Below are 22169 nucleotides of genomic sequence, written 5' to 3'. Positions count from 1 at the left end.
ATAAAAAAAAGGGCATTAAAAAGACAACAAATGACAACAAAGACACAAAAAAGATGTAAAACAACAGCCCGAAAAAATTAAAATACCAAGACAAGTAGAAGAGCATCAGACAAATGAAGTACAGCAGCAGGAGTGCATTACACATAAGCATAAATGTTATCATGAGAGGTTTTTTCATATTATAAACAGCAAAATATCAAATATAAATGAAATCAGTTTATTTTGTCAAGCTTAAAGATTCCTTTGAGGTTCCTAAGATGTCAAAATGTCGTAAGGGTTCTGGTTAGTTTTGGTTTAAATATTATTTCTTTTCTATCAGAAGCTGAAAATGGCAAATGCACTGCAATACACTGAATAACTGTATTTGAAATAAGAAACATAGATATAGATAATAAACTCAGTTGTTGATTCTGACCAGGTAGAAGCTTCAGGTGTTCCAGAAGAACATAAGAAAAATGGAAAATGAAGAGTTGGGCAGTTTCATGTAAATATTAGTTGGCAAAACAGGGTGGAATGAAGTATTATTCAAAGGCACATTTCACTTAACCATCATTTCATTTGTATGGATTTAAACTGGTTTCAATTTTGGAATATATATAATATAATAAATGTGTTAACAGAAAAAAATAGAAACAGAAGAAGCTTTCCAATTAAATGAAGGGAAATATAAACAAAAGTCTCAGCTGTGTTCTTCTTGTGCTCCAAAGAGAAAAGAAAGGCACAGGAAAGCCCCGTTAGTGCAGTGAAGTGGATGGTGAGGCTCATATATGATGTGCGACTTGACCACAAATCCAATGTGTGCAGCTCCTTTCCAGCTGTCGCTCTACACTTGTGTACAGCCGAGGACTGTGCTTGCTGTCTTTTTGTGATATCGCTGCCTCTTGTTTCCTGTTGTCAGTTATGGCGCTCGAGAAAAGTCGTGCTTTGTGTGCGCTTTAAAGGCTGCCACTGCCTTTGATGCTAATAACTGTTAGTGGTATTAGTGCCCTCGTCTTTTCAGCTTCGTGTTTGTTGGATGTCTTCTTTGGTAATTTTGTTGCTCGAGTTTTTGCAAACATTTTCTGTCTTTAATGTTTTTCTCTCCCCAATGTTTCACTGAAGTAGCCCAAACATTAGCACAGTGACTCCTACCTAGTTGGTTTGGCGTGACACTGTTCTCATTGCCATTGGCTTTTAAACATTTAGACATTTGAACTGTAACAATGGTGGATGGTTAAAGATTACACAAATACTTATTTTTTCCAACAATTTTTTTTCTACTCTTGCCTAATATGATCTTATAAAGAGCAGTTAGCCATGTCAGGCTAATGTCAGGTGTTGCTCACCTGCTATTCAAAACCTTTGTATAGGATTGGTATTGCAGCCAACCTGGAAATGTTGGGACCACTGAAGTCCTCAGGTGTTATCGGGAGACTTCAGAAATGTTGTCACGATCAGCCCCCAAAAAACCCTTTATTGGCGAAAAGCATTTACGTCAGCATTATCTTTTAATGACCACTGACTGCACTGATTGTTTACACTTGGAATACTTGCCTGAAATTTGCATCCTAATGGCTCAGAGAGAAATTACACACAAGCTACTGTTGAAAAATGTATGAATGGCCCAGCTGTCGTTACCGTGCGGATCAGGTGGTGCTTTGAGGAAACAGCCTGTTAGACGAGCTTGGACCGATGGTCACTTGGCAGCTCAGCAGCAGCTTTATTAAAAGGAGAATTCTGATGCGTCTGTCTCATTTTCTTTGCTTTCTGCTTCTTTTCACTTTATCCCTCCACTTTGATCCAACATTTTCGTAATTTCTGACTCAACTGAGCACTCTTCCCCCTCTCACCATCCATCAATCCCATAATTCAGAGTCAATCTCTGTTCAGGCTTAGTTTTTTGCTTTGCTTTTTCCTCCCTATATGTCCCTTGCAACCTCTCTTTTTCATCAATTCCCACTTTCTGTCTCGCCTTCCTCTTTTCTCTGCTTTATAGTCCCCTCTATCTCTCTCTGTCCTCCCATCCTCCTTCTCACTTCTGCACCATAAAGTAGATGGCTGGATGATTCATGTCTGCCCCCGGACTGTTGTGATCCTTATTTTACTGCACAGTTAAACAGGACTCCCCCTTTCCTCCTCCGTTGTGTGTCTGTCCTCTGCAGCTACCGACACTTATCAACCAAAGCGTCATAGCGTTAACACAGATAACAGCCAGGACTGGAAACAATAACCGCGTCTTCATCTGCTGGGTAATTATTGTTCTGCAGATATTTTATGCGAGTACTGAATACAGTCTGGATTTTACAGTGCTATTGATTGGATCTGGGAGAGTTGTTTGTGCGACCATTAAGCTCCCAGGCACCAGTCTGATTTAGACTGGCTCCTCTCCATGACTCTGGGCATCCACAGTCCAGCTGTCTTTTTCCCTGCACTATTCATCATTATGAGAGAGGGACATCCATGTTTTAATCGGTTTGTCTGCTGCGGTATTACTACATATCGCTGTAGTCGTTCATTGCTCACAGGCATCTATAAGTGAGCTTGTTCCATGATTGATGTTATACATAGAATCTGTCAGTGAGAGTCTGAATGATTGAGTCAGTGTGTTTGCCAACTGATGTCTTTCCAACTCATTTAAAACACAAGTGTTTGATGTGCGTTGCTGCAGGGTTTATGTTCAACTTATGCTCTCTTTTAAAACCACATTCTCCACAACATATTTTCTCCAGGTCTGCACTTGATATCTCACAAATACATTTTTAATAAATCTTTCCTCTTTATTGCTCACTTTCACTCCCCCGCCAACAAAACAGAGCACAAGCTACTAAGTGAGGTTTCAGTCATTATCTGCAATGACCCTAGCTAACCCTAACCGCTGTAGAACATGTAGATACTGGTTGTTTTTCTTTACAGCTTTTCTGTTAATGCTTTTCCAAGCAGGCAAAACTTCTATAACAAACCCAAACTCTAAACATAACCCTAAAAGGGTCAAAGGTGACCTGGTGAATGATAACAAAACCAAGTAGATACTACAACGGAAATGTCAGGATAGTATTTCTACATCTTTCAGCTTGACTTCTGATCATATTGGTGTGTCATACCCACATAAACAATTGAAGGTCACCCATACACCCAACCTGTTGCGACAGATGGATGTTCCTCCCTGAGCCTGGTTCTGCTGGAGGTTTCTTCCTGTTAAAAGGGAGTTTTTCCTTCCCACTGTCGCCAAATTGTTTCTCATAGGGGATCACCTGATTGTTGGGGTTTTCTCTGTTTTCTTTGTATTACTGTAGAGTCTTTACCTTACAATATAAAGCGCCTTGAGGCAACTGCTGTTGTGATTTGGCACCATATAAAAAAATAGAATTTAAATGAAATTGAAAAAGCTGTAATATTAATGAAAACATAGCTGATTCATTGTCAGGACAAGAATTGACCTCATTCCTTTTAAATGTACAAAAACTTTATCAAACTGTATGAACAGTGCATAAAGAGGACAAAACTCTGTGCTTGAGCCCACACTGTCTCTTACATGCTGTGTGCTGCTGTGGTTTGGAGACACTCATTCCCTTGGGAGGAAGGTTCACTGCAAATCAATACAAAGCTGCTCTGAGTGATCATCATTATCCTAACATGAAACATTTCCATCCTGAAGGGAGTGTTTGAGCATATTTTACTGAAATGGTGCCCGGTCCTAATTTTAAGAGATAATAATGTTTGTAGAAAGTATGAATCTTACCCTCAGCAAAAACAAGCAAAGGAGGACGAGGACCACGGATCAACCAAACAGTGGGCTCTAGGATTCAAGCTTCTTTCCCCAACTAATATCAGCAAAACTGCAGTAATAGAACCCAAAATGAAAACACAACTGTAAGTGACCCCCAGATATACTCGTAATTAATAAACAAAACTGCAAAATCAACTGAGGATTAACGCTGGTGCTGATGGATGTGACGGAAAGAGAAAGAGGCCACCAAAAACCCCTCTTTGTTGTGTTTCTCAGTGCTAATAGGCACCATAATTTACAACACAAAGATTGTGTTTAAGTCTTGAAACCAGCAAATGAGACCCAAAGGGCATGGATCAGTTAACTATTAGATAATTGCCCGCCCTTATTTTGAAAGTTCAGTCACTGCTAAGACACTGCTGAGTCTGAGAATCTCCGTGGAGAGACAGCTGTTGTTTGCTCTGTTATTTACTATCATGAAGTATATTTAGTATGATTTATTCATCTATTTGAAAAAATGTGATGTTTCTCCTTTTGCAAGCATGCTGCTGAAGCTACTGCTTTTATTGATTTTGTCTGCTTTTATTATTTTAACTTTCCTTTTAGGATATCAGGGGCCTAATTGGGATGGTCTGCAGTTCTGGCCCCCAGGCCATATGTTGCCTGTGTGTCTGGGGCGTCATTTGTAATTGCTCATGTCTCTAATTGTTTGATTGTTTCTCCTGCAGCATGCAAAGACTTGAAAATTCTTTAAGATGTTTCACCTCTCATCCAAGAGGCTTCTTCACTTCTAAAACCAAATGGCACCAGGTGTGAGTGTAAAGTGTAAACCCTAGTGGAGGTTGTCCCTTAAGAGGGTCGTTGATCCACTATTAATTATGTGCATCATCACATGAGCCAAGATGGTTTCCGGTGAAACCACTATGAGCTCTATCATGTGACCTGTTGAGATTACCTGACACAAGATGTGAGTGGAGGTTAAACAGGAATCAACAACCCTCTAAAGGGAGATCCTCCGCTTGGGTTTAAATACCTTGGACTCTCCACCATTCCGTTTTAGAACTGAAGAAGCCTCTTGGGCGAGAAGTGAAACATCTTCACAAAGCTTAAAGAAGTCTAGTTGCTTTCTTTCCAAGCTCCTTAGACTACCATGAACTTACAGAGACATGAAGCATGCCAACACCTTTGTTTTAACAAAAACCTGTAATGCACATGTCCTGGGGACGTAGAAACATCTCAGAGTGAAGTACAAGTTCTCACTGTGTTTGTCACAAATGCTAACAACACCAGCATAGACCTGACTGCTCTCACCAGCGTGAAACACGTGATTTCAAGTAGTGCCCGCTACTGAAATGTGTAGCCAAGTTTCTGTTGAGCATAATAAATCTGCAAGTACCTTGCATGAGGTCAGATTTCTATCACTTTGTTGTTTATTGATCTCAAATTTGTGAGTATCCTCAGTGGGTGCGGTGACCTTTCTCCTGACACCACCTCTCCCTCCCTCCCTCCCTCCCTATAACCTCTGCCAGCCTGTTGTCCTTTTACTTCTGGTAAATATTATCTAAAAACCCCGATGTCATCCACGTGGGAGAAAACACGTTTTTCAGAGCTAACATACAGTAAGACAAAAAAAGAACGAAAAACCCTGAAGAAAGTCACCTGGACAGGTAAGCCATGCAGGTGTGCAAAGCACTATGTGGAATTAGAAGTGAATAGGCACTATTGTTATTTTGTTATTTAAAAAACAAATTAATCAAAATAGTGAAGAAAGGATAAAACAGTTTTAAAGGTGGCTTTTATTGGAATAATTAAATGGCACATTATTACCTGGAAAGCTCTACTGATGAGACAGTTTGGGTCAACCTGGCCTTATGTGCAAAACTGAGGCCAAAAAGTGCCACAAGGCTTTGGCTTACACGTTCGGTATTGATTGCAGGGTACAGTAATTGAATGCAGCCTTACTGAGAGGTTTTATGAACTCAGAGCATCAATCACTATTACCATTCAGTAAACAGAGAGTCACAGAGACTGTAGCACTAAACAGCAAGAGCATGGTTTCAAAAAGTGAATCCTCACTACCACCACAGTCTTACTTTCCAGCTTGCTACAAAATCAGCACACTGTTTCTGCACTGGCACTGAATGTTGGCTGCAGTGAGACACAGAGTCTTCCAGGATGAGCATAATTCCTAGAGCTGGTGCCATCCTTCAGCTCCTGGCTGTTATTGGAGGAACTCATATGACACTCTTTGTCATGGAACCTTAACCCCGAGTTTTTGAGAGCAGTGAAAGTACTTAAATGGAAAAAAATTAATATAGTTTTTGCTGTCAGTTAAGAATGTTTTTTTGTCTCATTATTGCAAAAACTTGGGAAAAAAATGTTCTGACAGCAGAGCGTTAGGGTCATCACTGATAATGACCGGGACATCAAAGAGATTAACACGTGAGTCAAATTCAAGTTCTGAAGTGACGAAAACACAATAAAATCGATCCATCTATAATTGCCTGTGACATCAACCAAAGGAAGGACACCGAGCCTTAGGTAATTAAATGTTATCAAGGATGAGCTGAAGTACAGTGAGCCCGAGATTAATGCAGCATGTCCAGACAAGGTGATTCAAGACCCTGTTAAGGCTCACCCAAATTTATAGGCCTTTGATTCAATTCTAAATCAATTATATATGAGATATGACTCAATTTAGCTAGTGTACCAAAAATATTTTATATTGCAAACTGCATCCGCATCCCATTGAAACATCTGTAATATTATATCTCAATTTCAGAATGAAGTTTCTTCATATTCGGTCAAAAAAGAAGGCAAACGCTGTGAACTGTAATGCACTCACATTTAACTTTTCTTACTGTCTATTTAAAGTGCTTTAGATTACAAGTCACATTATACCCATACATTTATTAAGCACATTATTCTATACAGATCGCACCTGTGGCCAATTTAGAGACTCTAATTAAGCTTACATGCACGTCTGTGGAGCCAGAAACATACTGAGAACATGCAAACTCCACACATTTTTTATTTCCATCTCAATTTTGACGCCTAAATATTTTGTAACCCCGAGTGTCTTGAGAAAAATCATATTCTGAACCTTGATTATTTCAGCTGTTATTTTTATTTATTTATTTTTAATGGTGCCTTTTCTTTGTACATGATTGTTTCACTTTCTTACGCTGGGCTTTCTCCTGCTCTCCTGCCTTAGCGGTGCAGGCTCCTCTCTTGCAGCATTGTCACCACTTTTGCTGCTTCACCTGGAGATAAATGTGTTTCCTTATATAGAAACTTGGGGGTGCGACAGTATTCAGATGGTATATTGCACAAGCCTGCTGTTTCAGAATAGTTTACTAACATACGCACAGTGATGCAAACAATACTGGCTGGAGCACACATTTCATAAATCCAAGGGTAAATTTTGCAAATGCACTTATTTTGTTGTCCAGGATAAGAACGTTCCACGCACATGTAAGTAAATCAGAACCAATGTTCAGCTGGTTGTCAGCTGAACAGATGATGCTGGTGAGACTGTCATCAATGAATTGTCCTTTTTCACTTCTGAGTTCTTTAATTCGCTTCTTATACGATGTTGCTCACAAATAAAAGCCAATGTTTGGGCCAATTGCTTGTGTATTTGCTCTTTAACTGACTCAGCCTACTTCACACTTCTCGTGCTGTCAAATTCTCAATACATCAGCTTCACAGGCAGAGGCAACTGGCTCTTAAGTCCCCCCAGCATCCGTCCACATACGAGTGATTATCGGTAAGAATCTCATATGGGAAAAAATGTTCAGGACGTTCTTTAAAACTATCGAAATGACATATTAAAGACATTAGCATGCAACCCAGACATGAGCATCATCACAGCCAATAATGCAATCACCATTCTACATTGGTGGTTGGTGATTGCTGAGAGATGCACGTAAAAAGTGAATTGCAATAATCAAGACGGGAGAAAATTAAAGTGTGTACTAAAAGTTTGAGATGATTGACTGACAGTAAACGTTTGATTTTTACAATATTTCTTAGATGAAGGAAACAAAACCAAACAGCAACTTGACAAAAAATAATTTAGGCTAAAAATGAGACCCGACATTTGAGTTAGACTTCTGATTCTGATTTTTAACAAAGAATGTCAAAACTTAACGCTGAAACTGGAGTGACGTCAGGTCCACAAAATAATTTGAATATCGACTTTTTTTCCATTATCTGGTTTGACAAAACCTAAAATCCAAGTCTGGATTTGCTAACCAAGACTTTCTGCTTTGGGCTCTGTGAGTGTCTCAGTGTCCTTTGACTTTTTCACACATAAAGTAGTGACGCCAGCTTCAGTCACAGATGTTATCAGGACAGGAGGCAAAAAATAAGCATATCAAAACACAACACATTGCATGTATTGTGTGCTTTCAGGTTTCAGGACGTCGTCTTGGCTTTACTCCAGTGATCTGCGGCCAGTCTCAGTGGTAATCAGCCAAAAACAGACTGATTAGCTTTCTAATCTGTACTTTATATATTGTCTTCATCACCATTTCGGTGTCTTTCTGACACATGCAATTTGCACTGTTGTCAGTTTACTGCACCGCTTGTATTGGTGGTATAACTGACTTACAGCTCAGCATGTTGCACATATAAAATGCATTCATTCAGCACAGACTCTGTATTGCATGACTTGGAGAAAAGAATGAGATAAATGTGATACTTTCAGACAATTACACACTAAACTTGGAGACATGACACAGAAAACACAGACTTTCAGCTCCACATACCTTGCAAACCATTTAATATTGCTGTCCATAAGTAACCTTGCTACTGTAACTGCGGTTTCCAAATCCACTTTGAGCCATGTGTTGCTGGTGGAGTGTTTACTGTGGGGTTGCAAAGCCAGCTGACTCTCGGATGTTTCTGTGACCTATAATGGGTTACAGAACAAACAAGTAAGATACGCTGTGTGCACTCTCAGAATTGTCTTTTAGCAGCAGGCGCCTTAGAAAGCCTCATGCAGTGTGGCCAGTAAGAACCAACCAAAACTCATTTGTACCATCGGTTGTCGAATGTATTAATTTGTGCAAGTTTAAGTTATAGACAGTTTCTTTTTGAATGTATTTATTGTATTATTATGACATCATCATTAATATTATTAGGACTAATTAAAAAGAGTATCTTATTTGTCAATCTAATGTTACTATCTGTTCGCTAACAAGACACCAGCATCTTTTTCACTCAAATGTTTTCAGCAGTCATATCACACATTAACCCTGACCCTAACTCTAGTCAATCACAAAATGTAAATGTTTCATTTTTTTGTTAATCTCCAATCTGCCAGCTACCAAGGCAGAGTATGTGTGATGTTTGATTTTGAGAACGTGATTATTTCCTGGGTTCACGTGTCAAAACTGCTTTAGAGAACACAAGCATGGGACCCAAACCTTTTAAAACATATTCAGTCGCTCTCATTCAGCTCAGGCTGAAAGTAGCAGTCCACGCGAACATGTCATACATGTCAGTGTGTGGTGTTTCCTGCTGACAGAGTTCAGCGTCAGTGTCTGTCTTGATGTCTTTATCAGTGGCCGGTGGTTATTTGGGAGCTGCAGCAGGGTGTCAGGCAGGGCTTGGCCACCAAGGCTCGATGAAATATGCATTGGCCTGAGATTGAGTTGACTGACCTTGCTCGGTTGTGTGTGTTGTCTGTGCAGGGGTTTGACATGAATAAGTCTCCATGGGACCATTTAATAGCACTCGGGCTCAGAGGGGGTGACTGCTCTATCTGTTCGGCCCCTTTCCTTGTTGTTGCTGCATAGTCATACAAGTTATGTGCCGGTGCTGTTTGTGTGTTTTCAGTCCATAGAGAGGAGGACCTGAAGGTTTGAATGGCAGCTTCAGTGCAGAGCGTCTCCATTTCTTATACCTGGATAGATTGTTTTGACATAAGTCACGACCACGAAAAAACTGAAATGACTACAGTGCATGAAGAACTCAGTTACCGAGCTTGGACCTGTAAGCCTTATTAACATCCCTCCATGCAAATCTAGTTGACTTTTGACCAAGAGGCTGTTGACCTGAGCTGTTAGTATCAATCATTTTCAAAGCACGACACATACGAAGCTGTTTTGCATCACATTTGGTTTCATTTTGGGGAAAAAAGTATCCGTTATTAACATTTCCTTTTTGTACTGACAGCTGACACCGAATTAGAGGTTCATAATTTTATCATAATTAAACAATCTGATATTTTTAGATAATCTTGTCATGAATATGCGATGATGTAATTGGTCCGAATTGGAAATGCAACCTGTGAGGAGTATTCATACAGTTAAGAATAATAATATTGATAAAGTTGCTGGTGTTATGATGTAATTGACCAATTTCAGAGCATAATCAGCTAATCTGAGATACATTGTGGTGTTTTATGGAATATTTTTTTAAAAACAACCAACCTTCAGTTTTAAAGAAGCACAAAGGCAATAAGATGTTTTAGCAAGTGAACCTGTTTTGTAATTTCACTCGCAGTTGTGAAAATGTTTACCAGCTACATAGAATTCACTTCTGTGGTGCTGGTTTAACTTATAATCCGATTTATAAGTCAAAGTAGAAACTTCTAGCTAATTGTGGTGGTGCCACAGGCTCATATACTGCAGCCTATGGCGCTAACGTCGTACATATAGAAGAGTAAGAGGAGAATGACTCAGAGTTGTTAGAGAAAAGCTTCAAAGTAGCACCGGGAGGCACTGGAGAAAAAGCTAATGGGCGTATGGAATCAAACTTTTCTTTCAAAAAGAATACAGTTAAAAGCAACATTCACACTTTCTAGCTAAGCTGTCACCCAAGATAACGGCCCACGCTCTTTTAAGTATCAATCCTGTGAGCAGCACAAAGTTGATCGTTTAAGCAACTCTGTTACACTTCATTGGAAATCATAGGCACACTTAACATTTAGTTATTGGGCTGTTAGAGGAGCACTATCATTGTTGAGTGTGTGTTTATGTGTTGGAGCTGGCCACTTTCTCTTGTTCTCAGTCATGTCACAAATATACTGCTGTATTACACAGTGTGAACACAGAACAGGCCATCAAAGAAATGAATCCTCAGCGAAATTATTGCTGCTATATTATTATTGATGTATAAAGACAAAGACGAATTATTTATGTATATATATGTATATATATATATATATATCTATATATATATATCTATATATATATATATATATTAAATATATATATATACATACAGGAACAAGCTCTGAGCTCAAGATCCATAGAGGCTGGGGTCTATCACACCAGGCAAGACCCCAGGTGCAGGCTGTGTAAAGATGCCCCTGAGACAATCCAGCACATAACAGCAGGGTGCAAGATGCTAGCAGGCACGGCATACATGGAACGCCATAACCAAGTGGCCGGCATAGTATACAGAAACATCTGTGCCGAGTACGGCCTGGAGGTCCTGAGGTCAAAATGGGAGATACCCCCAAGGGTGGTGGAGAATGACCAAACTAAGATCCTGTGCCTTCCAGATACAGACGGACAAAATGTTGGTGGCTAACCAACCGAACATAGTGATGGTAGACAAGCAGAGGAAAACGGCCGTAGTGACAGATGTAGCGGTTCCGAATGACAGTAACATCAGGAAGAAGGAACATGAGAAGCTTGAGAAATATCAAGGGCTCAGAGAAGAGCTCGAGAAGATGTGGAAGGTGAAAGTAACAGTGGCCCCAGTGGTAATCACTAGGTGCAGTGACTCCCAAGCTAGGTGAGTGGCTCCAGCAGATCCCAGGAACAACATCGGAAACAGCTAAGATACCTCGGAGGACCCTCAAGCTCCCAGGCCTCTGGTAGAGGACCCAAGCCTGAAGGATAGCCCTCCCACAAGGGCGAGAGGGGAATTATACATATATGTATATGCACATGTAAAATGTCTGCGTGTGGCATAGAAACAATACAAACTTAAGATGAACCAGGTCACAGCTGTATTTTTGGGCACTGACTGCCTCCAAGTGTTGAAAGCTTTAGATAAATTCTGCAGAGCACAATTACAAAAATACCTTTAATGAAACTATTTGCAATCAGAATTTGCCAAATTTTATTTACACTATTTTATAAAAGTGTTGAGATGGCTGCCCCTTACATAAGAGACAAAAAAGGCTGCATTGGGTTTGAGTGGTGTGGTGGTTAACACTTTTGCTTTACTACAAGAAGGTTCTCGGTTGATACTTCCCGATCAGCTGAAGCCTTATTGTGTCGCTTGTGTTCTCAGACAGTTTTAAAAGATTATCTTGCATCATTAACTCATGTTTGAAAAGAGGTGGTTGGTATGAACACAGAGAGCAAGGAGTTCTCTCTAAACTCCAGCCCAAACCAGTTTAGTTTAATGCTTAGCTATGCTGTGCTGCAAATCTGCACGTTCTTGTTCATCTATTCTTTGTCGCAGAGAATATGTGAAGAGTTAGCATCACAATGAGATGATGGATGAAGGTTAGTTTAGGGTCCAAGAGCCATCAACTTGTTTGCATTAATCCTGTATTATATCATAATTAGTGAAGAGCAAAATATTTATGTTGAAAACAACATTAACGATTATTTTAGTCGACATTTCCTGCTGTGAAGTGTGATAATAATAATAATAATAAAGGTTATTAAAGGTCAGTCATTCAATCAGTCAGTTTATTAGTATTCAGCACCAATCAGCATGATTTTGCCACGAGTGACTGATGTCATTAAGAGGATGAATGACTGTTAATTACAAATGGATGTGTTTTAATTGCTTTAGCCGTAATCGGATGTTTCTGTTGTGATTACAAACTGATTTTCAGTGGATATACAGGAATTGATTTTGTCATCCCTTTTGTGATTGTTGAAGGGAGCAGATTTCGCCCTTTTGATAGTTTGTTTCTACTTGAGGCAGGAGTGGCAGTACCCATCTGATAGAGAAGATTTTAAGGACCCATCTGCTGTTGGAAAAATCCAAGAGCAAAGATATCTGACAATGTTCTGCCAAATTAATGTGGTTTTTTTCTGCTTCAAGAACTGAGCTCTTCTCCTACAGCGGCTGAAGACTCTTGGATACTGTGTTGTGCTAAGAAACAGAGCACAGAGAGAGATGTAATGAAATTAAAATGCAGGCACTGAAATTGATTTTGGCCCAAACTAAATAATCATCTGTTGGTGAGGACATTCACTCAGCTTCCGGGTGGTATTCCAGTGCACCCGTCACACTTCATGCATATTACATTCGCTTTGTCACAGTTTATAAACCGTCATCTGGTGTTTTAATGTGACCAATCAGGCGAGGCTGCCGATCATGTGGTGGTCCTCCTGACACAAATCGTGATTTAGTAAGACGCCAGCAATGAGCCAGCTGCAGGGAAATCCCGACTGGAAGCCTAACAACAGATTTTGCGTTAGGGTCCTTATCCAGCTTTGATTTCCACCGTTCACTGAATGCTAATTATTGTATCACAGTGTCGCGCTGCTCTTCTCTGCAACTTTGACTCACAGATGTTTTTCATCACTAAAACATCAGAGAGGACTGACTGAGAAAACAGGATAACTCAGCATTCAGTTTAATTCAAGTGTTGGCTCTGAATGTAAAAAATGGTAATACATGCAGCACCTGCAGCCAGACAGAAAACACAAGCACCGAGCAACAAGGTGAGATTTTCTGCACTTTAAAAAGAATCATTATTTTAATTTTCCATCTAGAAGTAGCAGCGCCAAAGGGGAGAATGTTCTTTACCAGTTAGTAGTTCTTACCTTATAAAGATTTCAGTTTCGTTTCAACTGGTGGGAAAAACCTACAATCACTGGCCACTTTATTAGTTACACCTTGCTAGTATCACGCTGGATGCCGTTTTGCCTTCAGAACTGTATTAATCCTTCATGGCACAGTTTCAACAAGCTGCTGGAAACATCCCTCAGAGATTTTGGGCCATATTGGCATGATAGCATCACACAGTTGCTGCAGATTTGTTGGCTACACAACTCACTGTCATGTTCATGAAAGCAGTTTGAGATAATTTGAGATTTGTGACGTGCTGCATTATCGTGCTGGAAGCAGCAGACAGATGATGGGTATTTGGTAAAGTTCTCGTAAAGGGTGGACATCGTCAGCCATAATACTCGGGCAGGATGTGGTGTTTAAAAAATTCTTAGGAAAATATCCTCCACACATTTACACCACAACCACCAACCTTAAATGATGATACAAAGATGCATGCTTTCATGCTGTTTATACCAAATTTTGGCCCTGCCATCCAAAAGAAATCGAGACTCCTCAGACCAAGCAACAGTCTTTCAGTTTTTTATTATCAGTGTGTGTATGAACAGAAGCCTCAGTTTCCTGACAGAAGCTGGATAAGGTGCGGTCTTCTGCTGCTGTACCACGTCTACTTCAAGGTTCGGCACATTAAGCATTCATGCTGTTCTGCGTACCTTGTAAGATAAGATATGTCAATAGATAATTTATTGATCCCAAAAGGGAAATTGTTGTAACAAGTGGTTATTTAAGTTACTGCTAGGTTAAAGCAGTCTGGTCTCTTCTGACATCAACAAGGCATTTTCTCCTTGAAAAATACTGCTCACTGGATATGTTCTGTTTTTCAGCCTGTTCTCTGTAAACCCCAGAGATGCTTGTGCAGAAAAATCCCCAAAAGATAAGTAGTGTCTGAAATTTTCAGACCGACTCATCTGGTACCAACAACCATGCAACGTTCAAAGTCACCTGAATCGTCAGTTTGAACTTCAGCAGTTCAAACTGCACTGAGTTGGTGGTTCTTGCTCTTGGTTCAAAATGAGGGGACGAGACAAGAAAAGAAATCAAAGGGACGAAGGGCTTTGGAGCCATACAGGACGCACCGTCTGACAATACACAGCAGCTTACATCCACTTTGCCTTTAAAGCTGGTGTGAAGGGAGGTTGAAGGAAGCTAAAAGAGCTGAGCGGCTGCACCAAATAAATAAAGATCAATCAGGTCTCTTAGAAACCTAGCGTAAAAATATGGAGCTGGAGATGAGCACAATAGATTCTCTCTAAAGTCTTTTAATACGATTACCTCGTCCTGTATCCTAACTGAGATATACCAACAGAAATCCAGCCCAATTGTTTCTGAATGTAAGTTCATCCCAAATCAAACTGATATAAGAAATCCTTTGCAGTGAAAGACTACAGCTAAGCCAAGGGTGAAATCAGTCTTTGTTGCTTTGTAACAAACATCATCTAATGAACAATGGCTGCCGTATGTAATATGTTAGTAAGAAAATAATTACTCAGTGAAGCTGGATACAAGTAAAGCTGCTACTGAATGTTTATATGTAGCTTTGTATTACTTTGAGTAATGCAAGGCAAGTGCATTTCGCTTCCATTATTTTCAAGAGAACGCAGACACCACTACAGCAGGTCCCTCTAAGACTGGACGCCTCACCAGAATACTCTAGATCAGGGATGTGAAGCTCATTTTACGTTGTGGGTCACATACAGCCCACTTTAAGCTTAAGTGAGCTGGACCAGATAAACATGTAAAAATACAGAAAAGGTTCTAGTAGTTCATTTAAGTCAGTCATTGTTAAGTCAGCGTATAATTCAACTGTAAAAAAACTAGTGCTGTCAGTGTTAATCTCGTTAAAATGACGTAACCGCATCAACGCGGCAATCCCTGTTAGCAAGTAAACACGGTTTGCCCTGTGCGTGGGGCTGCACGGCGTCGTTAACGCATTGACGCCGTGCAGCCCCACGCACAGGGCAAACCGCCACATCACCTGTGGTCCACAGATGACACTGAAGGAAAATATTAGAGAAATGTGCCCGTTTGACACGAACCAACTCCTGTACAGTAGGACTGCAAAACAGGCCTGCGCACACTCACAGCACACATCTGTGTCCACACTCTCACATAGGCACCAGTGTAATTAATTTATGATCCGGCCCTGTGATTTATTTTTGTCCCTATCTGACCTCATGCACTCCTTGAATACGAAATATCCTCGAGGATTCGCGGTGCTTGGCTGAGTTGAAAGCGAACGCGCACACAAGCTGCACAGTTAGAGTCCTGCTGGACCACGTATCACAATCCTTCATTTCTCCTCGAAATGCTTCAGCTCTCTCACCTTCTTCCTGCACCTCTTTTTCGCTCATTTCTTCCATCTCCCTCTCTCTGCTCATCCCTATGGAGCGTCTGAAAATAGCAGCTAAGGGAAATGTGGGTCAGCTGCCATGTAGTGTGTGTAGTGAACGTTTCTACCTGCACCTCCCTAGCGTTTTTCACATTTCACAGAAATGAATGCCATGTATGTATGCTGCAGTTCTGCAGTGTTATTTTTGTTTTTTACTTTATTTTCCACTTTTAAGCCCGTGAATGTCTCAGAACTGTATTTGTCATCACTCCGGCAGATTCTCACACAGGAGAAGCTGAAACCTTTGCTTTAAGTCCTCTCCACACTGAAGGTCCCTTTACCTCAACCAGGTGCAGGGACCTGTCACTAATTGTCAGCTACCAATTTTCTATCATGGTAGCTGCCATTTGTGGACTGAGGCTGCCTCATATTGCTACAATTTAAATGGAGCATTTATTATGCTTTATTTCTGTTTCATCAAATTTGGTATAGTTGCATTTGGCCATCTTTAGAATGAGCTCCATATCACAAGTCCTTGTTTAAAGACAGATGCGATTTGATGGGGAGAACTGCTTCTCTCATCCAGTCATCAGAACCAAACTGAGAGGATATTTTGAGTGCTGCCTGTGTCTAAAAAGTTCAGCATATGTCAAATGAATATTGTACGGTAAAATTTGTTTTTGTGGCAGAGAGTGAAATTATTTTTGTGTTCAACTTATTTGTAGTTTGACAGATGTGTTAATAATATCAACAATCTGACATTCACCTACACAAATCACCTGAGCCAGCATTTGGTGAAAGTTGGGAAGAAGAACAACCTTTTTTAATAGAAAGAGACTTCTGGCAGAAACAGGTTCAGGAAGTGGGAACCCTGGTTTCAGGGTGAGGGGAAAGAGAAACACACACAAAGTACAAGAACTACAGGAAAGAACGGATTAAAATTAATGACATGGAGCAGCGGCATATAAATACATGATGACTGAAAAGAGGGGAGGGAAGGAGAAATGCCCATGTCATCACAGGAAGTCCCCAATATCATGAGCCTATAGCAACCTAACTAAGGTATGGTCACCTGAGTTTAAAGTAGAGATGGTGTCTGCCTCCTGAAGAGTCTGATAGTTGAAGTCTCTGCCACATTTTTGAGTTTTAAAAACTTTAGGAAGCACACGTTATCCTGTACACTTAAAGCAATTAACTCTTTTGGGATAACATCATAGCGTTAGTCCTGAATATATGATCAAGCCTGATCATACAAGAAATTATCAGGGAACCGCTGTGGGGAAAATATAACCTCTGTTAATACTCTTGCTGCAGAATTTGTACCAACTGAAAGCTCTTCTCCTCACAACTTTAACTTAAAAATTAATTTGGTCACAGTTATGTTATATGCACAGGATGCTGCCATGTTGCGGTTTAGTTGTAGGTGGGCTATTTGTTTAACCAGAGTCGTCACATGTCTAGTTTTATTTGTAGCATGCAGTTCCTCCTGCTAGACTGAGAAGCTCCTGCTTTTAAAATAGAAGCAGGAGCCTCAATTTTAGGAAGAATAGAATAGAATAGAATAGAATAGAATAGAATAGAATAGAATAGAATTGAATAGAATAGCCCTTTATTGTCATTGTACGTGTATAACGAAACTGTGAGTGCAGGAATAAAATATAAAGTAAGACCGAGAATATTGTAAAGGTTTTAAAACAACACAAGCAAGTAGTTTTACTGCCTAAAGCTAACCAACTGACATAAATGAAAATAAATGGTTACTGAAAGCAACAAAAGGGCCTCAGATCAGAGCTGAACTAAACCCTCGTGGCTGAAAATGAGATTATTAGTTTCTTATTTGGAAGACTTACAAACTTGTTGGCACCACAGGCACATCAGTGACCACCTGTCATAAATATTTGACCTGTTGTCAGAATATAGTGGTTGGGGATTGGAGCAGGGACATCGTCATGACACACCCAGCAGCGAACCGTCTTTGAGAGTTATTTGCTCACGCCTTGTCCCATCTCGTCAAGCAGATCCCAGAGCTTGCCTTCTCCACCTGGTTGGTGTCTGGCCCCCTGTAGCACCAGATCCTGGAGATGTTGCGTCTCCAGCAAAGCCTCCACTCCCACTCAGCGTCCCGACTGCTGCGCTCTGACATGTGACCTCTTTAGTTTCACAGCTCTTACTGGCTCTATGTGATTCTGTTATGCCTGTTGGGGTTTTTGCTGTCATTCTGCTGGAGTACCAAACTGTACTTGCAAGGTCCAAGACACACTGCTTATCTTGACTGTGCGCTACAGCAGTCTTGCAGAACTGCTGTGGCTCACATACCTGTGGACATTGTGGAGCTTATACTATTCCAAACTTTATTTCAAACTCCTTTCTCCTTGGCATTTAACGAAACAGATTTTTTCACTGCTGTCCACAGCAAGTTTATCTCACTTTACCTCATGCAGCCTGACCTAATTGAGAAAGGTTGGAAGTTGTTGGACTAAAACTAGCAAAAGACAAGAAAGGAAAGAGGAATTAGGAAAAGAAAAAGACAGAACATTACAAATTAAGAGGTCTGTTACTGCCAGGATTAGTTAGCAACAGCAAAAAGCTATGCAGCTAAAACATTTCCACAGAAAGTCTCTGAAAAGAAGAAGGGGGAAAATGCTCAGAAAGAATTCCTGCAGAAAGAAGACCTCCATCAGTGTAACTGTTTATAAATTTGTAAATCTCATTAAACCACCAAACAACTGTAGCGTTACCTCCCATATAATCGATTTTTAATAAATGGAAACCATAAGGCAGTGAAACTGGTGGATTTTTCAAAAGAATTTACACATTGAAATTAGCAGTTTTGCATTTTTTAAATTTTCTTTTAGCAGTTTTTTAGTACCAGTCTTGATTTGAGCAAAGGTACGGTAGAGTGAGCTCAGTAAACTGAAGTAACCTGGATACAAAACCCACTAATACCTAATACCTGCTGAAACATACCCCATTCTCAGTGATGCTGAACGTGAAGAGTCACTGCCGTTTTGATTGAAGCTCCCTTTTGTCACAGTCGCAGCTGTTTTCAGCTGTGTGCAAACTCGGCTCATGTGGCCCAGTGTTGACCTAATTATCTGGTATGTGTTATACTAATATAGTTAGCCCTGATGGCTCCAAAGAGTACAAACAGAGAGTACTGACACAGCTACAACTTTACAGAACTTGGGAAAACAAGCACAGATGAGTCTTTTTAAAATATGCATTGGGGTGAAAGGGAAGAACTGGATAGCACAATCAGTCTTCCCAATCACAATGTTTTATTTTACTCAATGTTTCTTTTCTTAACTGATAATAAAGCAGTGGCTAATGATTCAGCCTGCTTTTTTTTTTAGAAAGGCAGACCTTCAACTACATCTGACACCAATTTTTTCTATTAATAAACTGGATATGCTAATGGCCACGCTAGCAGAAGCCAATAAGTGAGTTATTATTTTTTATCCATTCTCTTATTTTGAAAGTTAACTCAAAAACACCTAAACACCTTCCTGTCTTTTGCTTTCTCTACCGGTTGGCTCACTTGTGGCGTCCTTGATATTGTTGATCTCATTCAGCCCAAGATGGCGGCCATCCTGGGCTGCAGCTAGGGTTAGAAAGTCGCTCTAACTCGAACATGCAGCAGGTGGAAAACTGGATCATGTGCTGCTATGTTAAGTTCACCAAAGCTGCAGAGCAGAACAAGGAACCTTGCCAGCTGTATTCAAAGACAGTTTGGGTCCATCCAGCTGCTTTTTCATCCTCTGTGAATAAGCAGCTGAAAGTTAACAGGTGGCTACAGAGTCCCACTACTACAGCCACCTGGTCAGCTAACCTGTTATTTATATCACAACATATTGGGAAATTAAAAAAATATAATTTATATTTGTGGCTGAGAAACGTATAAATGTATAAATTTTATGAAAAAAATAAAACCATACAACAAATAAAATCTAAATGTGTTGCGGACTTTAAATATATTCTAACATGCCAATAAAAACATGTTAACCAACATGATTGTTAAATAGTTTTATATTTAAAATGATCACTGTTTTAGGACTTCTTCAATTGGTCTGTTGTTGGAGTATTTTAACATCAGAACTGCTGGGATTTCCTATTATCACGTTCTTATGCATTAAAAAAATGACATTTTACATTCCGTTCCTTTGCTCAGGCTTTGTAGTCACATTACAGGCTCTCAGCTGGGTGAAATGCACTCACAATGAAGCCGATGCTTGTTTAGAGTCATGTGTGTGTATATATGTTTGCACTGATCTTTTACTTTGCTCCTGTTCTTCCTAGGATTCAAGTGTCCTGTCTGCTCCAAGTCTGTGGCGTCCAATGAAATGGAGGTTCACTTTATCATGTGTCTAAGCAAGCCCCGCCTCTCTTACAATGGTAAGAAACACCTCCTTCTGTTCTTTTTATGATCGATCTGGTAGAAATCAGGCTCGCTGTGCCAGGGAACAATGAACTTGAAGGCCTTGAAGCTGCTGTGCTCATAAATATTTATGATAAGGTGGGCGGGTCTAAAGACAGGAGCATGTTATCGAGCTAGTTCTTCGAAGACATGATAAATATGAATGAGGGGCAATGAGGAAAATCATAAAAATTCATAACATGAATTTACACAACCCGACAGTTTCAGCCATAAATACAAACGCAGCTGAGGCTGCAAAGCCTCCTGACTGCTGCGCTCTGACATGTGACCTCTTCAGTTTCACAGCTCTTACTGGTTCTGTGTGATTCCGTTATGCCTGTTGGGGGTTTTTACTTTTTGCTGTCATTCTACTGAAGTACCAAACTGTACTTGCAAGGTCCAAGACACACTGCTTATTTTGACTGTGCACTACGGCAGTCTTGTAGAACTGCTGCGGCTCACATAACCTGTGGACATCGTCAGTGCACTATTGCCGGGTGTAGGTTGAATGCTGACTGGTTGAGAAGTTGGCCAGAACAGGAAAGGGAGCAACAGGGACAAGGAAAAGGACTCAGCTTCACTTCAGCTCTTTGGATGTTCTAACACCGCTCTTCTCTGTGGCTGAAGGATCAGTAGCAGCACAAGCAAGACTAGCTCACAGACCAGTTACTTGTAAGATTGCCCCCTCAGTACAGTACACAGCTACGACATGTCTTCAAAGCTAGGCTCTGCATACGAGCAACGCAAAAGAATGAAGGGCCACAAATTCTCAGCTTACTCTAAGTGCTGAAAACAGTGTAGAGATGTGGAGCCAGGCATGTCAGGGTCTTTTGTTTTACTTCATTGACCATGTGGGCAGTGCTGCCCTGTGTCACTCTGTTAGCTCATCCCTCCCTGTCTGCTGTCCGGCTGTTTTTCTCCCTGTTATCTAACCAACAGTTATAACTGATCATCTGGGACTTGTTATTGTGTTTCTAAGGGATTACACCTGCTGTTGGTTCAAGTACATCTTGAAATTGTTCAGCCTTTGTTGGATTGATCAACTGATCAATGAGTGATAATGAGCTAATCCCAGTGTGGGACTGCAGCTGGGGATGGTATCATACGATGCCGTTCTCCAACTGCTGCAGGATCAGGTTGGAGTGGCTTTTGAGCCCTCAGCAGATAAATAAACATTATCAGCTGCAGTCCTTGACCAGTCTGGGGCTGTGTGGAGCCCAAGGGGACGTGTTTGCTGGGTGGACTGTAGGTATGTGACGGTGAATGGTTTGCCTCTTGTTCCGTGTCAGCTGGGATGGGCTCCAACCCCCAAAGTAGGCAAAGAAAATGTATTGAGATGGTAAGAGCTGTGAATAACCTTCGAAAAGCAACTATGCATGCATGGATCCATCAGTTTTCTTCCACTTGTCAAATTCAAAGTCAGGGCGGCGGTGGAGGTCGCCAGTCTGTCACGTAGCTAAGGCATAGAAACATTCACAACTACAGCAAACTTGGAATCATCACCTAATCTAACAAACATGTATTTGTACTGTGGGAGGAAGCCGGGCTATGAAGAGAGAAACCACACACGTAAACGTCCCACCAAAAGATTCAAACCCTTCTTGCTGTGAAGCAGCAATTCAAACTGCTGCACGCCTGCACACAACTAAGCTTTCAACATAAGACTCACCGGATTGTCCCAGTGAACTGATGGTGAAATCCTTTGTTCTCTTGAATAATCTCTGGAAAAATGAGTCGCAAAATGTATTTGCTCGGCTGTTAAAATATGTGGGTGGCCTTCTAAGTAAAGTCTATGTTTACCTCGAGGTGTGGGCCAGTGTTCTGACATCGCACACATTTAAATACAGCATCGTTCCGAAGTAGACGACCCACAGGATGGTGAATATGCATTGGGAAATGAATTCACTCATGGTTTTAGGTAAAATTAGAAAAATAAAACGCAG

At 40.6% G+C, this 22169-nt stretch overlaps 1 protein-coding gene across 1 annotated transcript in view; it reads left to right on the top strand.

Annotated features, from left to right (window-relative positions):
• Positions 1-22169, top strand: part of znrf1 (zinc and ring finger 1) — a 64534-nt gene that overhangs the window by 27533 nt on the left and 14832 nt on the right. The window contains exon 2 of the mRNA XM_031726867.2: positions 20109-20204. Within this exon, the coding sequence (XP_031582727.1) occupies positions 20109-20204 (96 nt within the window). The remainder of the gene's footprint in view (positions 1-20108; positions 20205-22169) is intronic.

This window comes from Oreochromis aureus, linkage group 7 (genome assembly GCF_013358895.1).
Source record: "Oreochromis aureus strain Israel breed Guangdong linkage group 7, ZZ_aureus, whole genome shotgun sequence".
Taxonomy (NCBI): domain Eukaryota; kingdom Metazoa; phylum Chordata; class Actinopteri; order Cichliformes; family Cichlidae; genus Oreochromis; species Oreochromis aureus.
The sequence above is the reverse complement of the archived record's forward strand: the minus strand, read 5'-3'. Positions and strand labels throughout refer to the sequence as shown.